General features: G+C 40.7%; 1 protein-coding gene across 24 annotated transcripts in view; it reads left to right on the top strand.

Annotated features, from left to right (window-relative positions):
* Positions 1–21,121, top strand: part of IPCEF1 (interaction protein for cytohesin exchange factors 1) — a 164,461-nt gene extending 143,340 nt beyond the window's left edge. For 22 of the 24 annotated variants that reach the window (XM_086318433.1, XM_086318422.1, XM_086318434.1 and 19 more), the window contains 2 exons: positions 13,197–13,390; positions 19,906–21,121. In XM_086318433.1, the coding sequence (XP_086174559.1) occupies positions 13,197–13,390; positions 19,906–20,112 (401 nt within the window). In that variant the 3' untranslated portion in view covers positions 20,113–21,121. Of the gene's footprint in view, positions 1–7,440; positions 8,722–13,196; positions 13,391–19,905 lie in introns of those variants that run through there. The other 2 variants (XM_086318444.1, XM_086318443.1) reach the window with 1 other exon arrangement.
* The last annotated feature ends 1,946 nt before the right edge of the window (positions 21,122–23,067 follow it).

Raw genomic sequence — 23,067 nt, 5'->3', positions numbered from 1 at the left:
TGTGGAAAACTCCAGCTTCAAGGCCATTCATTGCCCACTGTGTGTGTGCTTAGTCACGCAGTCGTGTCTGATTCTTGCAACCCCATAGACTGTAGCCTGCCAGGCTCCTCTGTCCATGGGATTCTCCAGGCAAGAATACTGGAGTGGGTTGCCATTTCCTCCTCCAGTCTGACTCTTTAGGACCCCATAGACTGTAGCCTTCCAGGCTGCTCTGTCCATGGAATTTTCTAGGCAAGAATACTGGAGTGGGTTGTCATTCCCTTCTCCAGCCCACTGTAAGTGTCACTAACCAAATGCTTGCAACTATGAGACATGTGTTCACAAAATAATGATACCTTTTCACCAATCTGAGATAAAGTATGAGTTTTTTTTGTTTTTTGTTTTAATTAATTATTTTTTTGAAGGATACTTGCTTTACAGATTTTTGTTATTTTCTGTCAAACCTCAACATGAATCAGCCATAGGTTGTTTTTGTTTGATTTGGTCCCATGTCCTCTGCTCTGGAGTTCATGGTGACTAGATCAACATTTTGTAGATGACATCACCTCCTTTGTTCAAAACATGCACAGAGCAACCACCTTCCCCGAGCTATCATCACAGATAAGGGCTGGGTCCTAAGCTAGTTGGCTCCTGAGGTGCCTGCCCATGTAGTTAACAGGAAGAGGCAATCTACCTTGGAGGGCATCACTAGAACTTTAAAACCAAAGGAGAGGACAGCTTATGTGTTAATAAAAGAAAAAAAATCATTTGAAGTCTTAGCAAAAGAAAGAGTTACTGGAGTGTAGAAATGAAGAGTGTGAGCCTTCTTAATGTTGTCGTTGTTCAGTGTCCAAGTCGTGTCCGATTCTTTGCGACCCCTTGGACCACAGCATGCCAGGCTTCACTGTCCTCCACTGTCTCCCGGAGTTTCTTCAAGTTTGTGTCTGTTGAGTTGGTGATGCTATCTAATACTTTTTAATACTCCATGGTAATTGATCCTTGTCTTTTATCCAGACTAACTTTAAAAAAATGATTAGTTTTCAGTCATGATGGGTTGTTCCTGACGGTCTGTGCCTTATTCTCTCCACTGTCAGACAAGCTTACCTGATAGAAGATACTTAAAAATGAGAAAATGATAAGTTGACTGGCTAAATTTCCAGGATCGCCAGCCACGGTGATCTGATGGTGTAAACGACTGCTTCGCCCCCTCTCCCAGGTTCATCAGGGACAATTCTTTAAGTTCTCAATTTTTTATATGTACCCTATTAATTTGATATTTTGTATCAGAGTAATTTTGGAGAAGGAAGAGGCACCCCACTACAGTATTCTTCCCTGGAGAATTCCATGGACAGAGGAGACTGGTGGGCTACAGTCCATGGGGATGCAGATTTGGACATGACTGAAGCGACTTAACATAGCACAGTACAGAATAATTTAGGCCAAGGATTAGAACTCTACAGACCTTGGTGTATGTGTGTGTGTGTGTGTGTGTGTACAGCATTTATTTGAATTCTCAGACTGGGAACTCATTCTCCAAGTCACCACAGTTGTTAACCACTCCCTATGGCCTTATCTGAAGATGCTTCACACAGTTGAATTACCTGCTGGGCCCCAGATGACATTATATTTTCAGGAGAGCTTGAGAATAGGCTATTTTATTTTGTTAATTTATTTAGTTTCTGGCCATGCTTCTGAGGCATGTGGGATCTTACTTCCCTGACTTCACTTGTGACTCAGACGTTAAAGAATCCACGTGCAATGCAGGAAACCAGCATTTGATCCCTGAGTTGGGAAGATCCCCTGGAGAAGGGGATGGCAACCTATTTCAGTATTCTTGCCTGGAGAGTTCCATGGATAGAGGAGCCTGGTGGGCTACAGTCCATGGGGTCGCAAAGAGTCAGACACGACTGAGTGACTAACACTTTCACTTTTAGGGATCAAACCCATACTCCCTCCATTGGAAGTTTGGAGTCTTAATCACTGGGAAGTCCCCATCTGACGGCATTTTTGTTGGATACCCTTAATTAATGCTAATGATCTACTTTACATTAGTAAATAAAGTTATTGCCAAAATAACCTGCTTCTAGAGATGAGCGAGGTTGGGTAGGGGGGAGAATGGAAATAGCACCACTGATGAGTAAGGGGAGATGGGTTAATATTGGACTGTGCAGGATAGAAGGCAGGAGACTCAGGCTGGCCTCAGCTTGGGGAGGTGCTGTCATATGAAGGTGCTGGGCTTAATTTGCACCTCTGTGGAAGTTCAAATTGATGTAAATTTTGAGGCCAATCGTTCACATAAAAAGGAAATAATTTTCAATTCAACATTAGACACTTTTTAGCATTGAGAATTGTTCAGAACTGAACAGGTTCCTTGGAAAGTAGTGTGTTCCTCATCACTGAAGGTGTTTACTCTTTCTGAGACAAACATTTTCATTGCGTATTAATTGCATATTATGTGTTGATTACAATTTTTGGCCTTATGGAGATATACTAAAGAGGGAATTTAAGCGTCTTGAACTAGATTGCCTCTAATGTGATATTTAGAAGATCCTTCCAGATACAGGATAGGTGGAACTAAAGAAAGTAATGAAAAGGGCCATATTTACTCTCTCCTGTTATCAACTCTTACTTTAATCACTGGACCATTGGTAGGACTAAAAAGTTTCACGCATGCACAAACAAGCTTGCACACACGCACACACACACAGCACCTAGGACGAGGATGGCTTCAGAAGCAAATGAGAATAAAATTCCATTCTTGTTCATTCTCAGGAGGTAACTCTGCAGATTGAGTTTTCCTTTAGGATGAATGATTTGAAAGTCAAAGGAAGATGCCTGCAGTTCTTGTCCATGTCTAACGTCATTCTGGGCATGTGTGTGCTGCAGAGCCTGGCTGAGTACCAACAGGTCTTTTAATCTCCAAAGGAAGAAACCAGGTATTTTAACATTTTGAGTTAGGTGCAGAGTGACCAATGAAATCTGTGTGCTTCTTCAAACAGCTCCACACAAAGGTATTCCTTTGGGTAGAAAGGAAGAGAAAATAAAACTATTTTTCCCCTCATTGATTTGTTGGCATTTGCCATATGGTACAGAATGTTTGCTGATGCTTTTCTCCTGCTGCTGGGGATTTGGTCAAATTCCCAGCAGAGTTAAACCACAGAAAGTCATTGCTATGGAAACAGCCACCCAGTTTTTGCTTGCGTTTGCCATGACATGTTGAGTAATCAGGTTGCGTATTTGTGTGTGTATGTGTGTGCGTGTGTGTTTTATATATGTGTTTGTGTGTTGGAAAAGAGGTAGCTTTTCATTTTTCTGACTTCTAAAAATTATTATTTTTTATCTGCAAATTAAAAAAGAAAAATGCTAAAAGTCTTGTGCCTGACATATGGTTCAGGATGCTTTTATTAATATGACAGGGATTGAAGTTTCAACAAGGTCTATGATAGGACTTAGGATTTTAGATTAAGTCCCAGTCTCAAGATGTGTTTGCTGGAGAAAGAGGCTTTTATCCTAGAAAAGATTCTTAAAGGTTAATAACTGAGCCCAGAAATAAGCAGACAGCACGTATTATAGCCTTCTTTTTATTTAGACAATGAGAGAAATATTTTACAGTTGGTATGCAATTAAAACTGTAGTTGCTAGAATTTTATACTGAAGTTAAACCCTTTTAGACATCTTCCTCCACAGAGTAAGCTAGTTAAACAATACATGGTGTTAATTGTATCCTGTTGCCTTTCTACGTTGGTAGATCAGAGGTCTTCAGACTCTTCACTGAGTCTTTCCACAAAGCAAAGCAGGGAAAGAGATGATGAGGTTAATGGAATGTTCATCTCAGCTCAGTTTTACTCTGTCCTGTTTCTTTTCTTTTATGAAAGGTTATTTGGCCCATGACTCATGCCTGTGTGATGATGACTCACACTGTATTTTTCTACTTATATTATGTCGACAGTGTGAGACAGTTACACCTACTCCATGAATGAAGTGGCCATACCCTGGATGCTGACAAGCTGAATAGTCAGTAATAAGTGTGTGTGCTAAGTTGTGTCTGACTTTTTGTGGCCCCATGAACTGTAGCCCGCCAGGCTCCTCTGTCCATGGGATTCTCCAGGCAGGAACACTGAGTGGGTTGCCATGCCCTCCTCAATCAGTAATGAGACTAATACCCAATTTATGCAAATAGATTGTTAAGTAGAAGTACAGCAAGATTGAATGTGGAAAGCATTTTGAATAGAATGCATCTTTAATGAAGATATACAAATAACTAGAGGATGCATGACACCCCAGGAAAGTGACACAAATGAGCCAGATTTAGAATTTAGCAATTACCCCAAACCTGACCAAATTCTAGTTTGACGTGCATGCTGATGTTTTTTGTCTGCTCAGAGTATGAGTAGATGTAGAAATTTTTTGTTTGCATTAACTATTTCACCTAATCCAAGGTGCTCTTATGATTGGAAGAATACATTTTAAAAACAAATGGAATCTTTGTTTTAAAAATGTAAAAAGCCACTTATTAGAATCTTGGGTAATGAGGGCACCTCAGGTTATTTCTGAAAATCACTGCCACACAGGCAATAATAATAAAACAAAAGAACAGAAAACACTAAGGGTCTCCCAATGGACTAAGTTTATTCTTATCAATGAAAGCAATGATACAGTACAGGGGTACTGAGTTATCTTGCTTAATAGAAACATCAAATATCCATGATAAAATATTAATAGATATCTGATTGGTAGAGAAGGTAAATCAAATATAGGAAAATATGGGAAACCAAAGTAAAATTAGTCTCAGAGTTACAGAAACACAAGATTATACTTGGTTTATACTTGAATGCTGTCTCTGACCTTCTCTCAATCTGTTTGATTTTTCTCTTATAGAATTTTCTTTACCTGCCATCATTTTTTGAGACCCTGACTTTGCATTCTCCATTTCTGTGCCTTTATATCTTTGTTGTCTTTGGGGGTCCAGCCTACCATGATAGCTCCTGATGTGAACTGGTTCATTATCCCTAGGTGCCCGGTTCAAACACCCAAGCAGAGAATCTGATTCTCCAGCCTGTGTCTTAAGTTGCTGACCAGCTTATGAATTTCCTCTCCTAGGACTGAGTGCCCTGTGAGAACAGAATTTAAGGTATAAAATCTGGGCACCTCGGAAGCAGAGGCTTTGGGTGGAGACTTTTCCCTTGGAGACAGAGTAGAGGGGCCAGGGATCTGAGCCTTGGCCTTGCCAGCTACTGTCTTGATAACTATGCATTATTTGACTTGAAATCCTCTTCCTTGAACTTCATTCAAAGACAGTGTGTCAAATGTTTTTATAGCATAAAGCATAATGTTTAAGGCAATGAGCTTTGGATCAGAACTTAGACTTGTTTCTTTGTGAATTTGGTCAAAGTTTTTAATCTTTCTGTGTCTTGACATTCTCTCCTTTATATTAGGACTAATAATACTTCCTTGTAGGGTTGTTACAAAGGTATTAGGATAATGTTGGTACAGTAGTTAACACAGTACCTGTTACACAGTTAAAAGTTCAGTACATGAAAGCTGTTTCCACCAGCAAAAAGCTATTTCTTAACAGCAGCAGAGACAAATAGTTAATCTGTCTCTAAAATTATACTATGCTAATATTCTTGGTTAGTAGTATCCTTATGAGTAAGTAAGATAAATTGTCCAGATGTATCTTAGTTGCATAAATTATAGATAGCATATTGAAAAGCAGAGACATTACTTTGCCAACAAAGGTTTATCTAGTCAAGGCTATGGTTTTTCCTGTGGTCATGTATGGATGTGAGAGTTGGACTGTGAAGAAGGCTGAGTGCCAAAGAATTGATGCTTTTGAACTGTGGTGTTGGAGAAGACTCTTGAGAGTCCCTTGGACTGCAAGGAGATCCAACCAGTCCATTCTGAAGGAGATCAGCCCTGGGATTTCTTTGGAAGGGATGATGCTAAAGCTGAAACTCCAGTACTTTGGCCACCTCATGCAAAGAGTTGACTCATTGGAAAAGACTCTGATGTTGGGAGGGATTGGGGGCAAGAAGAGAAGGGGACGACAGAGGATGAGATGGCTGGATGGCATCACAGACTCGATGGACATGAGTCTGGGTGAACTCCGGGAGATGGTGATGGACGGGGAGGCCTGGCGTGCTGCGATTCATGGGGTCACAAAGAGTCGGACACGACTGAGTGACTGATCTGATCTGATGATTCTAAATTTGACTGTATTATGTAGAGTCGTCAGAATCATTAACTAGAGGAAGCCTATAAAATGCTTTTAATCTCTTTGCATCAGGTGCTATTGTTGTTTAGTCACTAAGTCGTGTCCAGCTCTTTGAAACCCCATGGACTATACAGCCTTCCAGGCTCCTGTGTCCCTGGGATTCTCCAGGCAAGAATACTGGAGTAGATTGCCATTTCCTTCTCCAGGGGATCTTCCTGACCCAGGGATTGAACCCACATCTACATTTGGAGCAGGATTCTTTACCACTGAGCCACCAGGGAAGCTCGTCAGGTGCTAAAGTGAATGACATTTGTAAAGTCTTAAAGTCTGAATGTCCAAATGACTGTGTAGTTATATCTTCTCTTGGTAACAAGTAACTTCCATAGTCTTTCTTTTCTCAAGTACTTAGAACACTGCATATGAAACAGGAAATACTGTTTTCTACGTAAACTTTTTTAAGTGTTTCATATTTAGGAATGACTATCTTCCTTGGGAGAGCATTTAGATTTTTCCAACCTCAAAAAGTTTTCCTTTCAAATTCTGATTTGAAATATGGTGTGTGAATTTCCCTCTTGTCTCCTAAAGTCGGCTTTTATGTTCTGAACAGAAAATAAAAAGCCCACAGTCTAGAAAGCACAAGGAAGCGCCAAAAATAAGATAGTGGGGGAGGCCAAGTTGACAGTACAGCGTTTAAAGAGATAATCTTCATACAGTGTTCTCGACAACCAAGTTCCAGACTTACTGGAGCATGTGTGTCCCATCAGAAGCACACAATAGGCTGAGTATGTGGGAGGAAGCAAGAGAAGAGTGCATGCATTTGGCATCATCTTGGAAAGGAAGGAACTAGTAACCATTAGTTAGAAGTGTTGTTTTGTCTTTTGCTCATGTCAACAAGAAAGATCTTGTTAAAAAAAAACAAAAAACAATCATCCCTTTCTTGAGTCTAAATCATTAGATTATTAACCTAAGTTTGGAGAATGTTTTATGTCTGACCCCTTCAGACATTCTGAGCAAGTCTAACAGAAGTAAAGGGTTGCTAACACTGACCTCAAATTCCTACCAATTCAATGTGTGAGATACTAATGCTTTAGAGCAAGGATTCTTGGATCCTCCTTTGAGCAAGCCAGATTTTTTTTTTTTTTTTTTAAATTAAGCTATGGCTCAGAGAAAGAGATGCTGCTTTCTGGATGAGTCCCAACTTTCTGATTGTAATTTCAGCCCCTTTCTCTTCCAATGAACTGAGACAGGTTCTGTGTGACTAGCTGTTGGGAAGCAACCCAGCCTTGCTACTCAAAGAATGTCCAGGGACCAGCCATTCTGACATCACCGAGGAGCTCGTTAAAAATTTAAATCTCAGTGCCTGCTGTCCTGGAGTGAATCAGAAGCCACATTTTAACAAGATCCCTAGGTGATTGCTTATTAAAGTTGGAGGAAACTCATCGAGAATTGCACAGGCCTGCACAGCGTGGAACTGAACTCTTGTTCCTAATTTTGCATCGATTTACATTTTGGAAAGATTGCGTGCTGTTTTTCAAGAATCTCTACATTTTTTATCATCTGTAATATAAAAATAGTTTTCATCTTCCTCGGCAAGGAACTTGTGAGGCTTGATGAGATAGACTACAGTGTGCCTTATGAGAAGAAGGAAATTAAAGTCCTGTTATTTTATGTAAGAAAACTAAAATATGCACTTGAGAGGAAGGAGAGCAATTGCATGGGAAACACTTGATTGTCAGACAAAATTCATTTTATTTTGCCACAGAAGACAAAGGAGGTGAAGATAATGAACTTGGCTTCTGTTTACAGTGGGAGAGAGACCAAATGCCTTTCCTGCCAATCATTTTTTGTTATTTTGCTCTTTTTATAATCTGGTAAAATAAGGGAATAATCTAGTGTTTTCTAATATGAAATTAGAATTTAGAAAAGTATTTATATTAAAAAAAAGATGAAAAGGAGATTTTAAAAAATGCTACTTTATTGAAAAACCTTTGAAAGGTGTGGAGGTAGCCCTGTAAGGTTAGCCAACCAGTGCTAGTCTTCATGTAATGACTAGTAAGGACTTTCATTTCTGCTTTGAGGTCAGGCGCAAGCTGTCTTTGATATGCTTGTACCCTTTGGGTCCTTTTTTGTCCTATGCTCCTACTTATCATCTGCTTCCATTTTTATTGGGTTTTCTGTTTATGGTCCTGTGAAGACCTACGCACCAGCCATTAGCAACAGTAAAATAGAGTAAAATCCCCATCTAGGTCATGGACAAGGTTGGGTCACAGGTCTTACCCCTGAATATCTAGTAATATGTTGAGTATTCCATAGATTATTATGCAAAAAAAGCCATCAGGGTATTTTCTTGACTCTTAACATCATCATTATTATTTTCTCATCTTTACCTTTGCGAGTGATTCTGGAATCGGGTAATCAGAGGTCAGACATATAGTTTTCTAGACTCAGGTTTCTTTTGAGGAGGGACAAGGAGATGAGTGGTAGAAGGTAATGGTAATTTGAATTCATTTTTCTCCATTTTTCCAGCAGCTTAAAACTTTCTTTGAATATACTCACTCCTTACTACTATCTCCAATTTCTAAGTGAATCCCAATGAGAAAGTGTTTGTTTTTTGAACATTGTTTGGTCATATTTTAGGTAAATTGTATTAACTTTTTGTAATGGCAAAAGGTCCACTGTACCTACGTCTTAATTTGAAAGTTCCACTATTTCTAGGAGGAGCAAGTCACACACACACACACACACAGACTCACACACACATCCTCCTGGGTAGTGCCCTGAAGTTTAATTTAGAGAAGGGAATGTTGGGGTGGGTGGGGAGAGGGAGATAGTCTGTGATTTTTTTTTTAAACTTAAAGGTAATATATATTCATAAAGATATATTAAATAATATAAGATTATCCAAATAAGCCATCTTCTTTTTCATTTCGGGAATGTACTTTATGTCATGCTATTCCAAGCTCCTAAAGCTTATTTTCATCCTTACCGATTTACTGTCTGTCAAATTAGATATAAGATCTTATAATCATTTTACTCTGACATAATTACAAATTAACGTGCTAGTCAAAAATAATTTTATTTTCTATCACAGTCTTTAGTAGCACAACTGAGCATCTTGGTACACACAGAGAAAGTAACCATTCTGTTTATTTTTGTTGTATACTTATTTCACTGATTTCTTAAAATTTGTTAAATATATATTACTTTAAAAATACTGTGGTATTAAAAGCCATGTGAAAGTGTTAGTCACTCAGTCCTGTCCGACTCTTTGCAACTCCATGGATTATAGCCCACCAGGCTCCTCTATCCATGGAATTCCCCAGGCAAGAATACTGGAGTGGGTAGCCATTCCCTTCTTCAGGGCATCTTCCCAATCCAGGGATTGAACCTGGGTCTCCTTCATTGCAGGCAGATTCTTTACTGTCTGAGCCACCAGGGAAGCCATAAAAGCTATATATCCAGACTTTATTTGAAGTAGAGTCCTGCTTGCCTATCTGTAAAAAAAAAAAAAAAAAAAGATATATAAAATTACTGTGATCTTGTGAGACTGAAAACTCGTGGAGTCTTCAATGCTAATGTTACCCTCTAGGAGTCAGATGTCTTTTAATTTCAATTTCTTAACACTTTTTAATGTCTCCAGCTTAACTCCAGGACTATTACCAAGCTTAGTATTTTTCCTATGCAAATGTCATCAGTTATCATGATAATCTTATTAAAGCCTAATTTTTAACAGCTTTATTGAGATATATTTCACGTATGCATGCTTGTTCAGTTGCTCAGTTGTATCCGACTCTTTGCGACCACATGCACTGTAGCCCACCAGGCTCCTCTGTCCATGAAATTTTTCAGGCAAGAATACTAGGGTGGGTTGCCATTTCCTTCTCCAGGGGATCTTCCTGACCCTGGGACTGAAACTGTGTCTCTTGCTTCTTCTCATCGGCAGTTGGCTTCTTACACATACCGTAAAATTCACATATAAAAAACAGTTCAGTGGTTTTTAATATATTCATAGAGTTGTGCAACTCCACAGTCTGATGTGAAGTGTGTCACATCACACACAGGAAAACCCCATACGCATTAGCTGTCATTCCTGCTTGTCCCCTCCTCAGCCCCAGGCAACCACTAATCTACTTTCTGTCTCTATAGATTTGTTCTGGAAATTTTATTATAAATGGACAATATGGTATGTGCCTTTTGTGACTGGCTCCTTTTACTTCAAAGAATTTTTTGCAGTTCATCCATGTTTTTGTGTGTGTTAGTACTTCATTTCTTTTAATGACTAATACTCCATTCCCTGCATGTACCATATTGCAGCAATCGATGAACATTTATTTACACTGTCGCACCTTTTGTTTGTGTCTTTCATCACATTCATGCACAAGTTTTGTGTTAATGTATGTTTTTAATTTTCTTGAATACATAGTTAGAAATGGAATTGATGGGTCATATGGTGGCTCACAGTAAAGAATCTATTTGCAATGCAGGAGACACAGGAGACATGGGTTTGATCCCTGGGTCAGGAAGATCCCTGGAGGAGGGCATGGCAACCTGTTCCAATATTCTTGCCTGGAGAATCCTGTAGACAGAAGAGCCTGGTGGGCTACAGTCCACAGGGTTGCAAAGAGTCAGACATGACTGAAGTGATTTAGCACACACACATGATAAGTCTACAGTTAGAATTTTGAGAAACTGCCAGATTGTTTCCTAAAGTGGGGTCCATTTTACATTCCCACCAAGGACTTTAATGTTCTGGTTTCACCACACTTATGTCCTTTTTAATTTAGCCATCCTGGTGAGTATGACACAGTATCTCATTGTGGTTTGGATTTGCATTTCTCTAATGACTAATGATACTGAGCATCCTTTCATGTGCTTATTGGCAAAAGCCTACTTTTGATATCTGCACCAACTGAGCCAAAAAGTCTGTGTTTGAATGTAATTTTGAATATTTCCCCCTTTTTTTTGATATTGTTTTGATAGAAAACAAAGAAGTTTATTGACCAGTGCTATAATTTAATTGCAAAGTTAACCCAACATCTTTTCTCTCCATTTCATGAAAGAGTACTATGCATGCTTATGGACTTTCTGGTAGTAGAAGGGGGAAAAAACATTGCCTAAAGACACTTAATCTTACAAGAATAAACTGTGAAGGAAGTGAGTGTGCTTGATTTTGATGCTCCTAGATGACTATTGTATGACTTTTTTATCCCCTTTGGAGAGACTGTTTTTTAGTTCTCCTAAGGCCATGCTTTCTATATGATCCTCTGTCAATCTTGTTCTCAGGACAGGAACCAAATCGCATGATTCCTGCATGTGTAGAAAAAACTAAGGACTGCATGGTAGAAAAAAAGTCTTATTGTCTATCTTTCCCAAGACTTTTCAGAGACCAAAGTGAATAAAGGACTGAAGTTCTTAGTAAGAAATTAAAGCAGCGACAGGAGATGATTTTCTTTGAGTAAATTTCTATATCTTTCGAGACTCTTTCAGTTGCATATGACTGAAGACAACATCCAGAATACCTTAACAAAGGCAATGGATTGGCTCCCAGGGGCTCAGATGACACTAACAGTATCACCAAGATCCATGCCTCAATTGTATCCTATGGATTGGCTCCATTTTCATGACTCTTGGCATGATTCCTGGAATCTTCCAGGTCATATCATCACATTGCTCAGTTTAGGAAAACAAGGAGATTGATTCCCTGATACTCCAAACCGAAGTCTCAGAATTGAGTCTCTTTGGCCCCGTGGGCCTGATCTGAGACCCGTATGCATCCCTAGATCAGTGACTATGGCTAGCACGATGGGACTGCCTAAATATATAGGGTCCCTCTGGATACCCGGGAGACTCACTCCAATGGAAGCATTTGGGCTGAGGCTGGCGAGGCGTGGTTAAGGAAGAGAAGGGGGGTGTGTGGCATGAGAAATGATTATTATCTGCTCAGAGCCACAGACCACAGGCAGATTCCTTCTTTCAAAGGGCAGTTCTAGGAAGGACATTAAAAAGGAATCTGGGACAATGGTTCTCATTATTTAGGATGTATATTGGTTTGCAAAGGTTTTCCTCTCCCACTGTTATATCTGAGAAGCAGAGAACTTGTTTGGTTTCACATGTTCACAGGTGGAGAGGAATTTTTCCCTAGGATGAATCTTCCCCTGAGTCCCACTAATCTCTGATTTAGTGTTTGGACTTGACTTAGAGTTTCAGACTTAAAGTCGATGTTGGAATGGGTTAAGACTTGTGGCGATGTTAGGATGAATGAATGTATTTCACCTGTGAGAGGGACATGAATTTTGGGAGGTTACGGGGTATATACTTCCAGGTAGTGCAAGTGGTAAAGAACTTGCCTGCCAGGGCAGGAGATGCAAGAGATACAGGTTCAAGCCCTGTGTGGGGAAGATCCCCTAGAGAAGAAAATGGCAACCCAATCTAGTATTCTTGCCTGAAAAATTCCATGGGCAGAGGATCCTGGTGAGCTACAGTCCACGGGGCCACTGAGAGTCGGATGCAACTGAGCACACAGCACAGAGGGTGTACTGTGATGGGTTCAGTTTTGTCCTTCCAAAATCCCTGGGTTGAAGTCCTAACTGAATTCATCTCAACATCTCCAAAAGTCTGAATCCATTCCAATATCAACTCTAAGTCAACTCTGAGTCTCACCCAAATATCATCTAAATCAGAGATTGATGTCCCCCTAATCAATATGACTGGTGTCTATAGAAGGGGATATTGGGACACACAGACGTGCACACCATAAGACACCAAGTCAAGATAAGAGTCCTGCTGCCACAGCCAAGGAACCGTCAAAAGCTGGGGGAGAGGCTTGGAGCAGATCCTGCCCTAGAGCCTTCAAAGGGAACATGGGCTGTTGTGACAAATGTATGTCTCACCATTGTGGAGCCTGGAAGTCTAAGGTGAAGGTGTCAGGAGGATCTTGTTTTAGGACTACAGTGTCAAATGTTCTGTCCTTGATTAACTGGGCGTATTGTTATGTTTTTAATAGAAGAGACAAAAGCCTCCGAAGATGATGAAATGGAGAAGCTCTACAAATCGTTAGAGCAAGCTAGTCTGTCTCCTCTTGGGGACCGACGACCTTCAACCAAAAAGGAGCTGAGAAAGTCCTTTGTCAAGCGGTGCAAGAATCCATCCATAAATGAGAAACTCCACAAAATACGAACTTTGAATAGCACATTAAAGGTAAGAAATTCCAGATTGTGGATGAACTCTGTGGGTGTGGGGTGAGAAAATGCTGGTTTTGTGGAACAATCCATGCTAACCACATGTGTTTATGTGGCTAGAGGGTGGGGAAAGGCAGTAAAGCCAATACAGTCTCTGTAGGGTGAGTTGACCCTTGACATTCCTAAAGCCCTAGGGAATGTGGTTTTTACAATAGGCCTCGATTTTTGCATTCACTCTGGCATAAAATCTCAAATATTAAGCTTCGAGATGGCAAGGATCATGTGTAATTTGTTTTTGTACCCTTCTACCTGGAATAATAAATGTTAGAGAGAGTCTGAGATAGTCAACTGGCAGGAATACACAGTAATATTTAATAAGATCTTGGGATTTCACCTGATTCATGAGAGGAGGCCCTTCTTCTATACTATATCCAGAAGAAAATGTCTACATTTTAGAGACAGCAAAGATTTAAGAGACTTCAAGCTGTTGGGTTTGAAGCTACAAAACACCATGAGAGCTGGGCAGTGGGAAAGAGATACTTCCTGGTAGCAGGGGATTTCATCATGAGAATAAGGGGCAGTGTACAGGATGTACTGGAGCTATTTCTAGGGCCTCCTGTAACTGAAAGGGTTCTCTGTAGCAAGAGCATCCTGGTTTCACATTTAGACAACAGTACAAACAAGGGGAGGCCAGAAGAGTTTGTAAAATAGTTCTGAATTAGCAGAAGATTTATAGATTCTGAAAAGCCTTGACAGACCTGAAATTTAATTCTGTTTTGTACATGTCCTTTTGTATCATATGAATGTGAATCCCTTTCCGGGAAGAAATGTCAGCAAGCAAAAAGACAAGGCTACCAAAGATGACTGAGTAACTCTTAGTCAGATGTCCCTGTTCATCTATAGAAAACTTAAGCATCCTAAAAACCTTGCTAAAATGAAGCTGAAAAATAAAAGGCAAAGGTACATTTTATTTATAGAAAGAAAACCCAAATGTAGAGAAATTTCCTTAGCATTTAATGATGAAAAACATTACTAGCACTCCTTTCAAAATCAAATATAGTCTGTCATCATGGGTTGGCCAAAAAGTTCATTGGGTTTTTCTTAGGATGTTACTGAAAAACCCGAATGAACTTTTTTGGCCAACTCAATATTTGCAGAGTTGTGGTTCTCTGTGACCTCTTGTTCTTCAGGCACTATAGCCACAGAATTGATGAATCCAACAGATTTTTCTTTTCTTCCCAGGTTTTAGTAATTACTAACTAGGCAACAAAAATACCCACAAACATAGCAGCTCCAGGTACTAGACATTTATTGTCTCACAGTTTCTGGGAGTCAGGACTTTGGGTGTGGCCTGGTTCAGTGTTTCTGCTTCCATGTCCCTCATGAGGCTATAATCCAGGCACCAGCTGGGGCTATCCACAGTCCTCCACTGTGGGAAAGTGTGCTTCTAAGCTTTTTCACAGCAGAGTTCAGGTCCTTACAGGTTGCTGGACTGACGGTCTCAGTTGTTCATTTGTTCACTGTCTATGGGCTGGAGGCCACCCCAGTTCCTTCCCATGTGGGTCTTTTCATAGAGCAGCTCTCAAAGTAAGAGCTGACTTCCTGCAGAGCGAGTAAGGTGGGGAGAGTGAGCAAGCAGGGTGGGTCATACCCCAGCCTCAGGAGAGACGTGACATTGCTTTTACAGCGTTCTATTCATTAGAAGCAAATCGCTAGGTCAGCCTCCCTACAGTCAAGAAGGAGAATTACAGAAGGGCATGAATCCCAGGGAGCAAGGAATGCTGGATCATTTCAGGGGCTCTCTGCCCCACCCAGCTGCACTCTCTGAACATCACTGAAAAGAAGGCCTTTCCACAGATCCCTTAGGCTGGGGCTGATGAGATAGATTCCACGTTGTGTATTTCTGTGAACCTCCTACGAGGTCAGAGGGCAGGATGACATGGAAATTGACCATGTTGGAAAAAAAAAAAATCAGCCTCTTCATTAGAGAATGATCATTTGGTACATGCATGCTTATTCATGTCAGAAAGCTATCAGAATAATTTTCTTTTAACTATCTTAACATTTTTTTTCCATTTATTTATTGGCTACACTAGGTCTCCATTGCTGCATTGTAGGCTACTCTCAAGTTGCCGTGCATAGGCTTCTCATCACAGTGGCTTTTCTTGCTGTGGAGCATGGGCTCCGGACGTGTGGGCTTTATTAGGTGCAGCACACAGGTTCAGTAGTTGTAGCTCTCAGGCTCTAGGGCTCAGTAGTTGCCGCACATGGGCTTAGTTGTCCTGGGCCATGTGGGATCTTCCTGGACCAGAGACTGAACCCATGTCCCCTGCATTGTCAGGGGGATTCTTAACCACTCCACCACCAGGGGAGTTCTGTCTTTAAAACTGAAGCTGTTAGGATAGTGGTCACCTTTGAGGAAAAGGTGAGGATATATACTGAGTAGGACCACAGTAAAGCTTTTGAAGTGCCAGATAAGAGTCTTTCCTTGACTGTGACAGTGGTTACACAAATGTGCTCTTTTTGTGATGATTTTATTAAGCACAGACTTTATGTGTACATTTTGCTCTGTGTATATTACATTGCAATATAAATATATAAAAAAAATACTTCAAAGCTGGAGTGTGGACAAGCCAAAAAAAAGAACAGTTTCATGCAGAAGCAAGCAAACTATTTTAATAATAATGTTTATAGTAGTGTAGGCACATTCCAGAAATAAAGAAAAATTCTTGCACGGGGATTGTATTGGAATGAATACTCTCTATAGAAATTCTTTTAGGAAGTTGAGCAAACTATTGTGTCGCACACTAGAGATCTTTAGATCTTTAAGAGTCTCCGAGAGCTCCACCTTCCCTGACTTTTGGCTAAGCCTGTCTTTATTTTTAAATGAATGATTAATGAAATGATTAATGAGTCCAACTGAAACTTTCTCCGAAAACTACCCTCACTTGTATCTGAAGGGGAACAGACCTTTCTTTGCCCAACTGCTCTGATAGAATCCATTTCCAATGCTTAGGTCTTGATACAAACCATGCACTGAATAGTTGGAGTAAAAAAATGAAAGGATGATATTTTTCAGAACTCTATCAGACCCTGCCTGCCAGAAAACCAGAAGGGTGTTGTAAAAGTAGTTCAAAGCATTCAGCAAGCCTCTTGCTCTACAGGGGAGAAGCAGGACTTTTTGCCTGATGCTCTTGACCCTGGGTTGCCAAGTCTAGGAAGGAGCTCAGAGAGTTTTATTGTTTTGCTAATTTCCTTCCTCTCTATTCTTATCTACAGTTTTTTTCTTTTATCCATAAAGGAACTAACACAGACTTGAGCTGAATGGGAAGAAATTTGAAGTATTTAGAGCTAGAAACCATATGAGAAGTGTTAGCCCAAAGTTGAAGAGATCTTTTCCTAAAACCTTTTATCCCCTTTAGAGGGGTGGTGAATTCATTTTTGCCTTGAAAAAATCAGTTTTCCAAATTTTGTTGATTTGCCAAGATCTTAATTAATAATTTCTTCAATAGCATATTAGGATCACTCTCTGGACAGATATCAAGATTTCTTAAGAACGAAGTGAAACTCCTTAAGTGACTACTTACGATAGTACTATGGTAAGACTAGAGAATAGAAGCATATTTTTGGGTGAGAAAGATTGTTTTCTGAAGTGTTGATGTTGGACTCAGAGAGAAAACTGCCTTGGTTTTGCTTGACTTTCTGGCAGTCCTTCCTAGTTACCCACTTTACTTACTAACCATTCTTTCCTCTGTTTCTTGGTCTTGGCCAACCTCCTTGGTATTCCTCTTTGGTTACTTTCCTTCTGCACAGTTTTTCTCTCCTTCCTGAAACCCCAAAATATCTTTTAACCTCCGTTTATCACCACACCCTTGCTTTTGTGATTCAAAATGATAAATCTCACTACTCAGATTACTATGTGTGTGAACCTTTTCCCTTGAAATGCATGTTACTCCAGTCAATTTAGAAACAGGAAAAGAAGAAGACAAGAAAATATAATAAAACATTCCAAATAAAGCATAAGTTAAAGCTGAATGTAGAGCACAAACAATACATTCATGTGCCAGTGGGTCTAAAAGAGGAGGCACAAGGACATTGGAAGCAGAGAAGGGGGTCAAGGAAGGGCTTTTATGATAAATAAGAGCATATGAGTACGCCAGTGAGAATGATCACCTGCAGATGGGAAACTGATGAGTCACAGGAAAGGGGTGAGAATTGCTGGAGCAAATTTCCTAAATGTACAGAAGAACATGCTTTTACAAGTAGAGAGATGGGTCTTTGCTGGAAGCACAGACATTTCACCCAAGTGAACAGGAAGGAAGGCAGCATGTACCTGTGCTGATGTAGATAGAAGGCAATAGGAGCTTGGGAGAACTACTCTTCTGATTGTTTCCATTTCCTCAAAAAAATAAAGAGCAGGGTCATCAGCTACAGGGGAGGATTGGGGAGGAGATCTGAGCAGAAATGAGAAACTCTGAAATAGTCATTTAGGGGAGTGGGAGAAAAAAGGGATGAGAAAACACAGTTACTGAATAGTCGTGCAAGTCCACTTAATGGCAGTGGTCATGCATTTGAACTTGGACCAGTAAGCACAGCAGTGAATGCTTACCTATGCACATCCTGCCCCGGATTAGCAGAGATAGTTCATAACTGAATGTCTACCTGGCCCTCAGCACTGTGTGAGATTCGGGGAATGCAGGAATGAATAAAATATGTTCCTTGTCGCCTTCCTTAAGAAGCTTTAGAATAGACGACGTGACAGACCCATGAACATCTAAGTGTGATGTGGTAAGTTCTAAGAGGGTTCCAAGCATTGGAAGGCATGCAAGCATGAAAAAATCTTCTCAGTTCAATCTGGGGGTTCAGTTTTTTGGAGAGCATGATACCTGAAGTGAATGTACATTTATGAGCTGTAGTAAAATCCATTAAAAAAAAAAAAAAAAGAGATTGGCCAATGTTCCATGTGAAAATCACTCTAGGTAGGAATTAGAGTCGACTAGGTGAAGGAGGTCCTCTGCCTGAAGTGAATGTACATTCATGAGCTGTAGTAAAATCCATTAAAAAACAAAAGAGAGAGAGAGGGAGATTGGGAAATATTCCATGTGAAAATCACTCTAGGAATTAGAGTCCACTAGGTGAAGAAGTGGAGAAGGAAATGGCAACCCACTCCAGTATTCTTGCCTAGAAAATCCTGTGGACAGAGGAGCCTGGTGGGCTGCTGTCCATAGGGTTGCACAGAGTCAGACACGACTGAAGCAACTTAGCATGCATGCGTGCTTTGGAGAAGGAAATAGCAACCTGCTCCAGTATTCTTGCCTGGGGAATCCTAGGGATGGAGGAACGTGGTGGGCTGCCGTCTATGGGGTCGTGCAGAGTCGGACACGACTGAAGCGACTTATCAGCAGCAACAGCAGGTGAAGAAGGGTGCAGAAGGTCCTCTATGTGACATGTCCTGGGGTGGTGAAGCAGCATTGTATGGGGGAGAAAACCCATGTCAATACTCCTAGAGAGGAAAGGAAAAAGCAAGTGGAGAATCAACAAATGGGCTCATGTCCGTGGAAACTTGGGTGAGAAGGGGAACCGTTGAGAGGACTCAGAATTTCAGGGGGACTCCCTGGACTGTTGGACAGAGGGTGGATACAAAGTGGGGACTGGGGGCAGGAACCTCACTTGGTAGGCTGTAGCAGCAGATTAAGGGTGATAGGTGAGACTTTATATCCCAAATTGGGATTACGGTCACAGAGATGGAGGAAGCAGGAATAGGTTTGCGATAAATATGTAGGCTGAGAAATCTTTTATTTTTTTTTTTAATGTGGAAACTGATATGTCTTATGTCTCATTCCATTCCTTGACTACAGAAAAGTCCCCTGACCTGAGACAGACATTTCAGAAATGTGTGTCACTGGTTGCGGAGGAGGCAGGGTGAAATGATATGAACAGACTGTTGGCGTCATTGAAATACGCATTGTTTGTATGGAAGTTTAATGATATCTTCTTTGAATAAAAAGATAGCCTACCTGTTTAGTGTGTATACATTAAATAAATGTGTGAAATTTATTTAAAATTAATACAATTTAATAGAAAATAAAAAAAGAGACATTTTTTACTGTCTTATGTCTTAGGATAAGTACTGTGTGGTCAACAACATGGTTATACAGTTATCCATCCCAGGAGGAATAAAGCTCACACTGAGATAGAAATATGACTGTGATGTGGAATACTGGATTAATCAGGAACATAGGAGACATAGGAGACCTTGGTTTTGTGTCCAGTTCTTCCCCCAAGCCTTGTGTGCGATGTTTACCTCTTTGTGCTTAGCTTATCTAAGCACAAAGGGCGGGTGTCCTGCCATGTCTCTTAGGATTGTTGTAGAAATTTGAATATTAGTGTGTAAAAACACTTTGATAATTTTACAGTCAAGGTATATGTGCATTTATTTGCAAAAGGCTAAAGATGGTTTATTGAAGTTAAGATAGCTATCACATCTCACCCTCCTCTCTCTCTGTGTCTCTTTTTATTTTCCTACTGGGACAGTGTAAAGAACACGACCTGGCCATGATTAACCAGCTGCTGGATGATCCGAAGCTGACAGCCAGAAAATATAGGGAGTGGAAGCTCATGAACACCCTGCTGATCCAGGACATCTATCAGCAACATCAGCAGAGGCGAACCCCCACGTCTGCCTCTGAAGGCTCCCCCCAGAAACCACCTTCCTCTGCCCGCCTTGAAAATTCAATTTGAGAACCAGCCAGGATGCTCTCCCCTCCTGTCTTACCCCTCAGGCAACTCTTCAAGACGTTGCGAGAGCTTAACATTTTTCCTTGTAAAGGAAAACTGAAACCCAGTTCCTGGAAACACCAGCTCCTCCTGGAGGGATGCGGTTGGGATGGAAACAAACGATGATGCTGCCTCACCAATTCCAGTGCTCCCATCGTACTGGAGGGATGGAGTTCAGCTGAGAAAACAGTGTCTGTGTTCCTTCTGGGACCCCTGACCACGCTGGGTTCTAGGTGGGATATGCAAACCATATTTTTTGTTTCTTGTTCTCAAGAGAAGGACAGCATTCCATGGGCAAAAGATCACTTTTGACCAGGGATACTTCTTCATAGAAATATTCTGTTTTCCAAAAGAAGAATGTACATATTCCATCTGGTTGGGTAGCTGAGTTCCCCAAATCACCTTTTGAGTGGAGGAATGCTTTCTACAGAGCGCCCGGAGCAGCACAGATGTGGCATCGTGGAACCCAAATCCCTTGCCTTTGGTCCAGACTGCTGGTGCCTTTCCCACGTGTTGAGAAATGCTTCGTAGCAAATGGTGTATGGGAACACTCAAGAAAGAGACGTGTTCTGTATTCCACTCATTCAAAGGACAGCTTCATATTTTCACACTTTGTCTGGGTTGGGGTCGGGGACCTGATTCATGTGTCCTTTCCACGGAACAGCTAAAGACAACTCTCTCATCACACTCGGACACCTCTATTCCAACCTAAGCTTTTCTGAACCAGGATGTAGTAATACATCCAGCGAATAATGTTTCCTGCCATGGCCCTTGGGTGCGGTAGCTATGCATGGTATAAATGTACATCCAGGGAGTTCCCTGGTGGTTCAGTGGTTAGGACTCCATGCTCGCAGTGCCGAGGGCCCAGGTTCAACCCCTGGTTAGGGAATTAAGATCCCACAAAGAGCACAACATGGCCATTAAATAAATAAATGTGTATCCGTGATCCCCAGGATCCGTATTGACAAGGTGATTCTGGTGTCTGAAATTTACTCCAAAAAAAAAAAAAAAAAGTTAAAAGATGATTGTTTTATTTTTGTATGGTTATGTGTCACTGTGTCCTATGTGAATAGCTATCTATAATATGTTTGTTATTTAAAGATATTTATAGAAGTTTAGATTACTAATGTCTTAAAAGAGGCTATATACTATGGTATGTTTTGTTCAGTATATATTTCAAAGTATATACTTTTTGCTTGAGAAAAATAGAAATACTATGGGTACATTGGAGTTATGATATTGCACTATAATGTCTGAGGAATGCTCAGGAAATCTTGTGGGATAAATGTAGGGCATGCATTGCTAATAATAATCTTTATTTTCTGGCTTTTCTCTCTGCTTCTGTCTCTGTCACCAGAATGCTTAGGTTTCTATCTGTTGTAAACCATTCTCCTAACCAGAAAAGGACTTTCCTTTTACATCATCCCTTCTAGTAAATACACGTTAAGGTTTATGCCATTTATGCCCACACATCCTAAACCAAATGAAGCACAACTAATGCAGTCTTCTGAAGACTATTAGGCTAATACCCTTAAAGGAAACTCATTTTATTAGAGAAACGAGAGGCAAGTCTCCACTCACTAATCACCACGAATACTTCTCTCCATAAGAATAACCACATCAGAGACCCATTTCAGCCTGACCTCGAGCAAATTGTCAACACAACCTCATTGGGTTTGTAGTGTCAGAGTGTGTGGCTTGACATTCAAATGGAAATACCCACCCCCCACCTCTGAATTTTATCTGCAAACTAAATGGAAATAGTTGTTGAAAATTTCCCTAAGCTTTACTAAGAGGTCTCAATACTTTGTAAACAAAAAACAACTTTAAACCAAACAAAAAGCATGTTGTAAAACTAGAAGCTTCTGAGAGATAAAGGCCAAGCTGGTCAGTGTGATCCAGTGAGCATTTAGGTGCTGTTGCCCCAGGTAGAACTGGTAACCCTGAGAGAAGGAACCATTCAGGTCCTCAGGCTGGACCCTGAAGCTTCTGGTTTGAAGCCTGGTGTTTTATCCTCTTTACTCTAGAAATTATCATTGATTCTGCCTATAATTAGCAGCATCTGATTCTTCCTGTTTCCATTGCTTCCCCATTTCCCCCTCTATTTGCCATGATGTGACGGGCCCAGATGCCATGATCTTCATTTTTTTGGATGTTGAGTTTTAAGCCAGCTTTTTCACTCTCCCTTTTCACTTTCATCAAGAGGCTCTTTGGTTCCTCTTTGCTTTCTGCCATAAGGGTGGTGTCATCTGGGTATCTGAGGTTATTGATATTTCTCCTGGCAATCTTGATTCCAGCTTGTGCTTCATCCAGCCTGGCATTTCGCATGATGACTCTGCATATAAGTTAAATAAGCAGGATGACAATACACAGCCTTGATGTACTTCTTTCCTAGTTTGGAACCAGCCCGTTGTTTCACGTCTGGTTCTAACTGTTGCTTCTTGACCTGCATACAGGTCAAATTCTTCCTGTAATCAGAAGGTGGATTGTTCAGGGTTTGCAATGGAAACAAAGTGGTGAGAAAAGCTGAAATAATCATGGAGGAAAGGATATTATGATATATGTTCTTCTGCCTTATTTCTCTTTAGTTTCCAGCACCACCCTATAAACGTCAAACCAGTTTTCCCCAGGTGGAAGTGCTTCAACAGCTTGCAGATATATTCTAATGCTTTACTGTGATTTTTTGTTAATATACATGTAACTGACCTTTTCAAGTCCATACCGCTTGATGGAGAAGCGCTTGATACCGCTCCTGGAGAAGACAATGGCACCCCACTCCAGTGCTCTTGCCTGGAAAATCCTATGGATGGAGGAGCCTGGAAGGCTGCAGTCCATGGGGTCGCTGAGGGTTGGACACAACTGAGCGGCTTCACTTTCATTTTTCACTTTCATGCATTGGAGAAGGAAATGGCAACCCAC

Source organism: Bos grunniens, chromosome 9 (genome assembly GCF_055505025.1).
Source record: "Bos grunniens cultivar Pamir isolate PY7600 chromosome 9, Bosgru_T2T1.0, whole genome shotgun sequence".
Classification (NCBI taxonomy): domain Eukaryota; kingdom Metazoa; phylum Chordata; class Mammalia; order Artiodactyla; family Bovidae; genus Bos; species Bos grunniens.
Note: the sequence above shows the minus strand (reverse complement) of the source record. Positions and strands in the feature narration are given on the sequence as shown.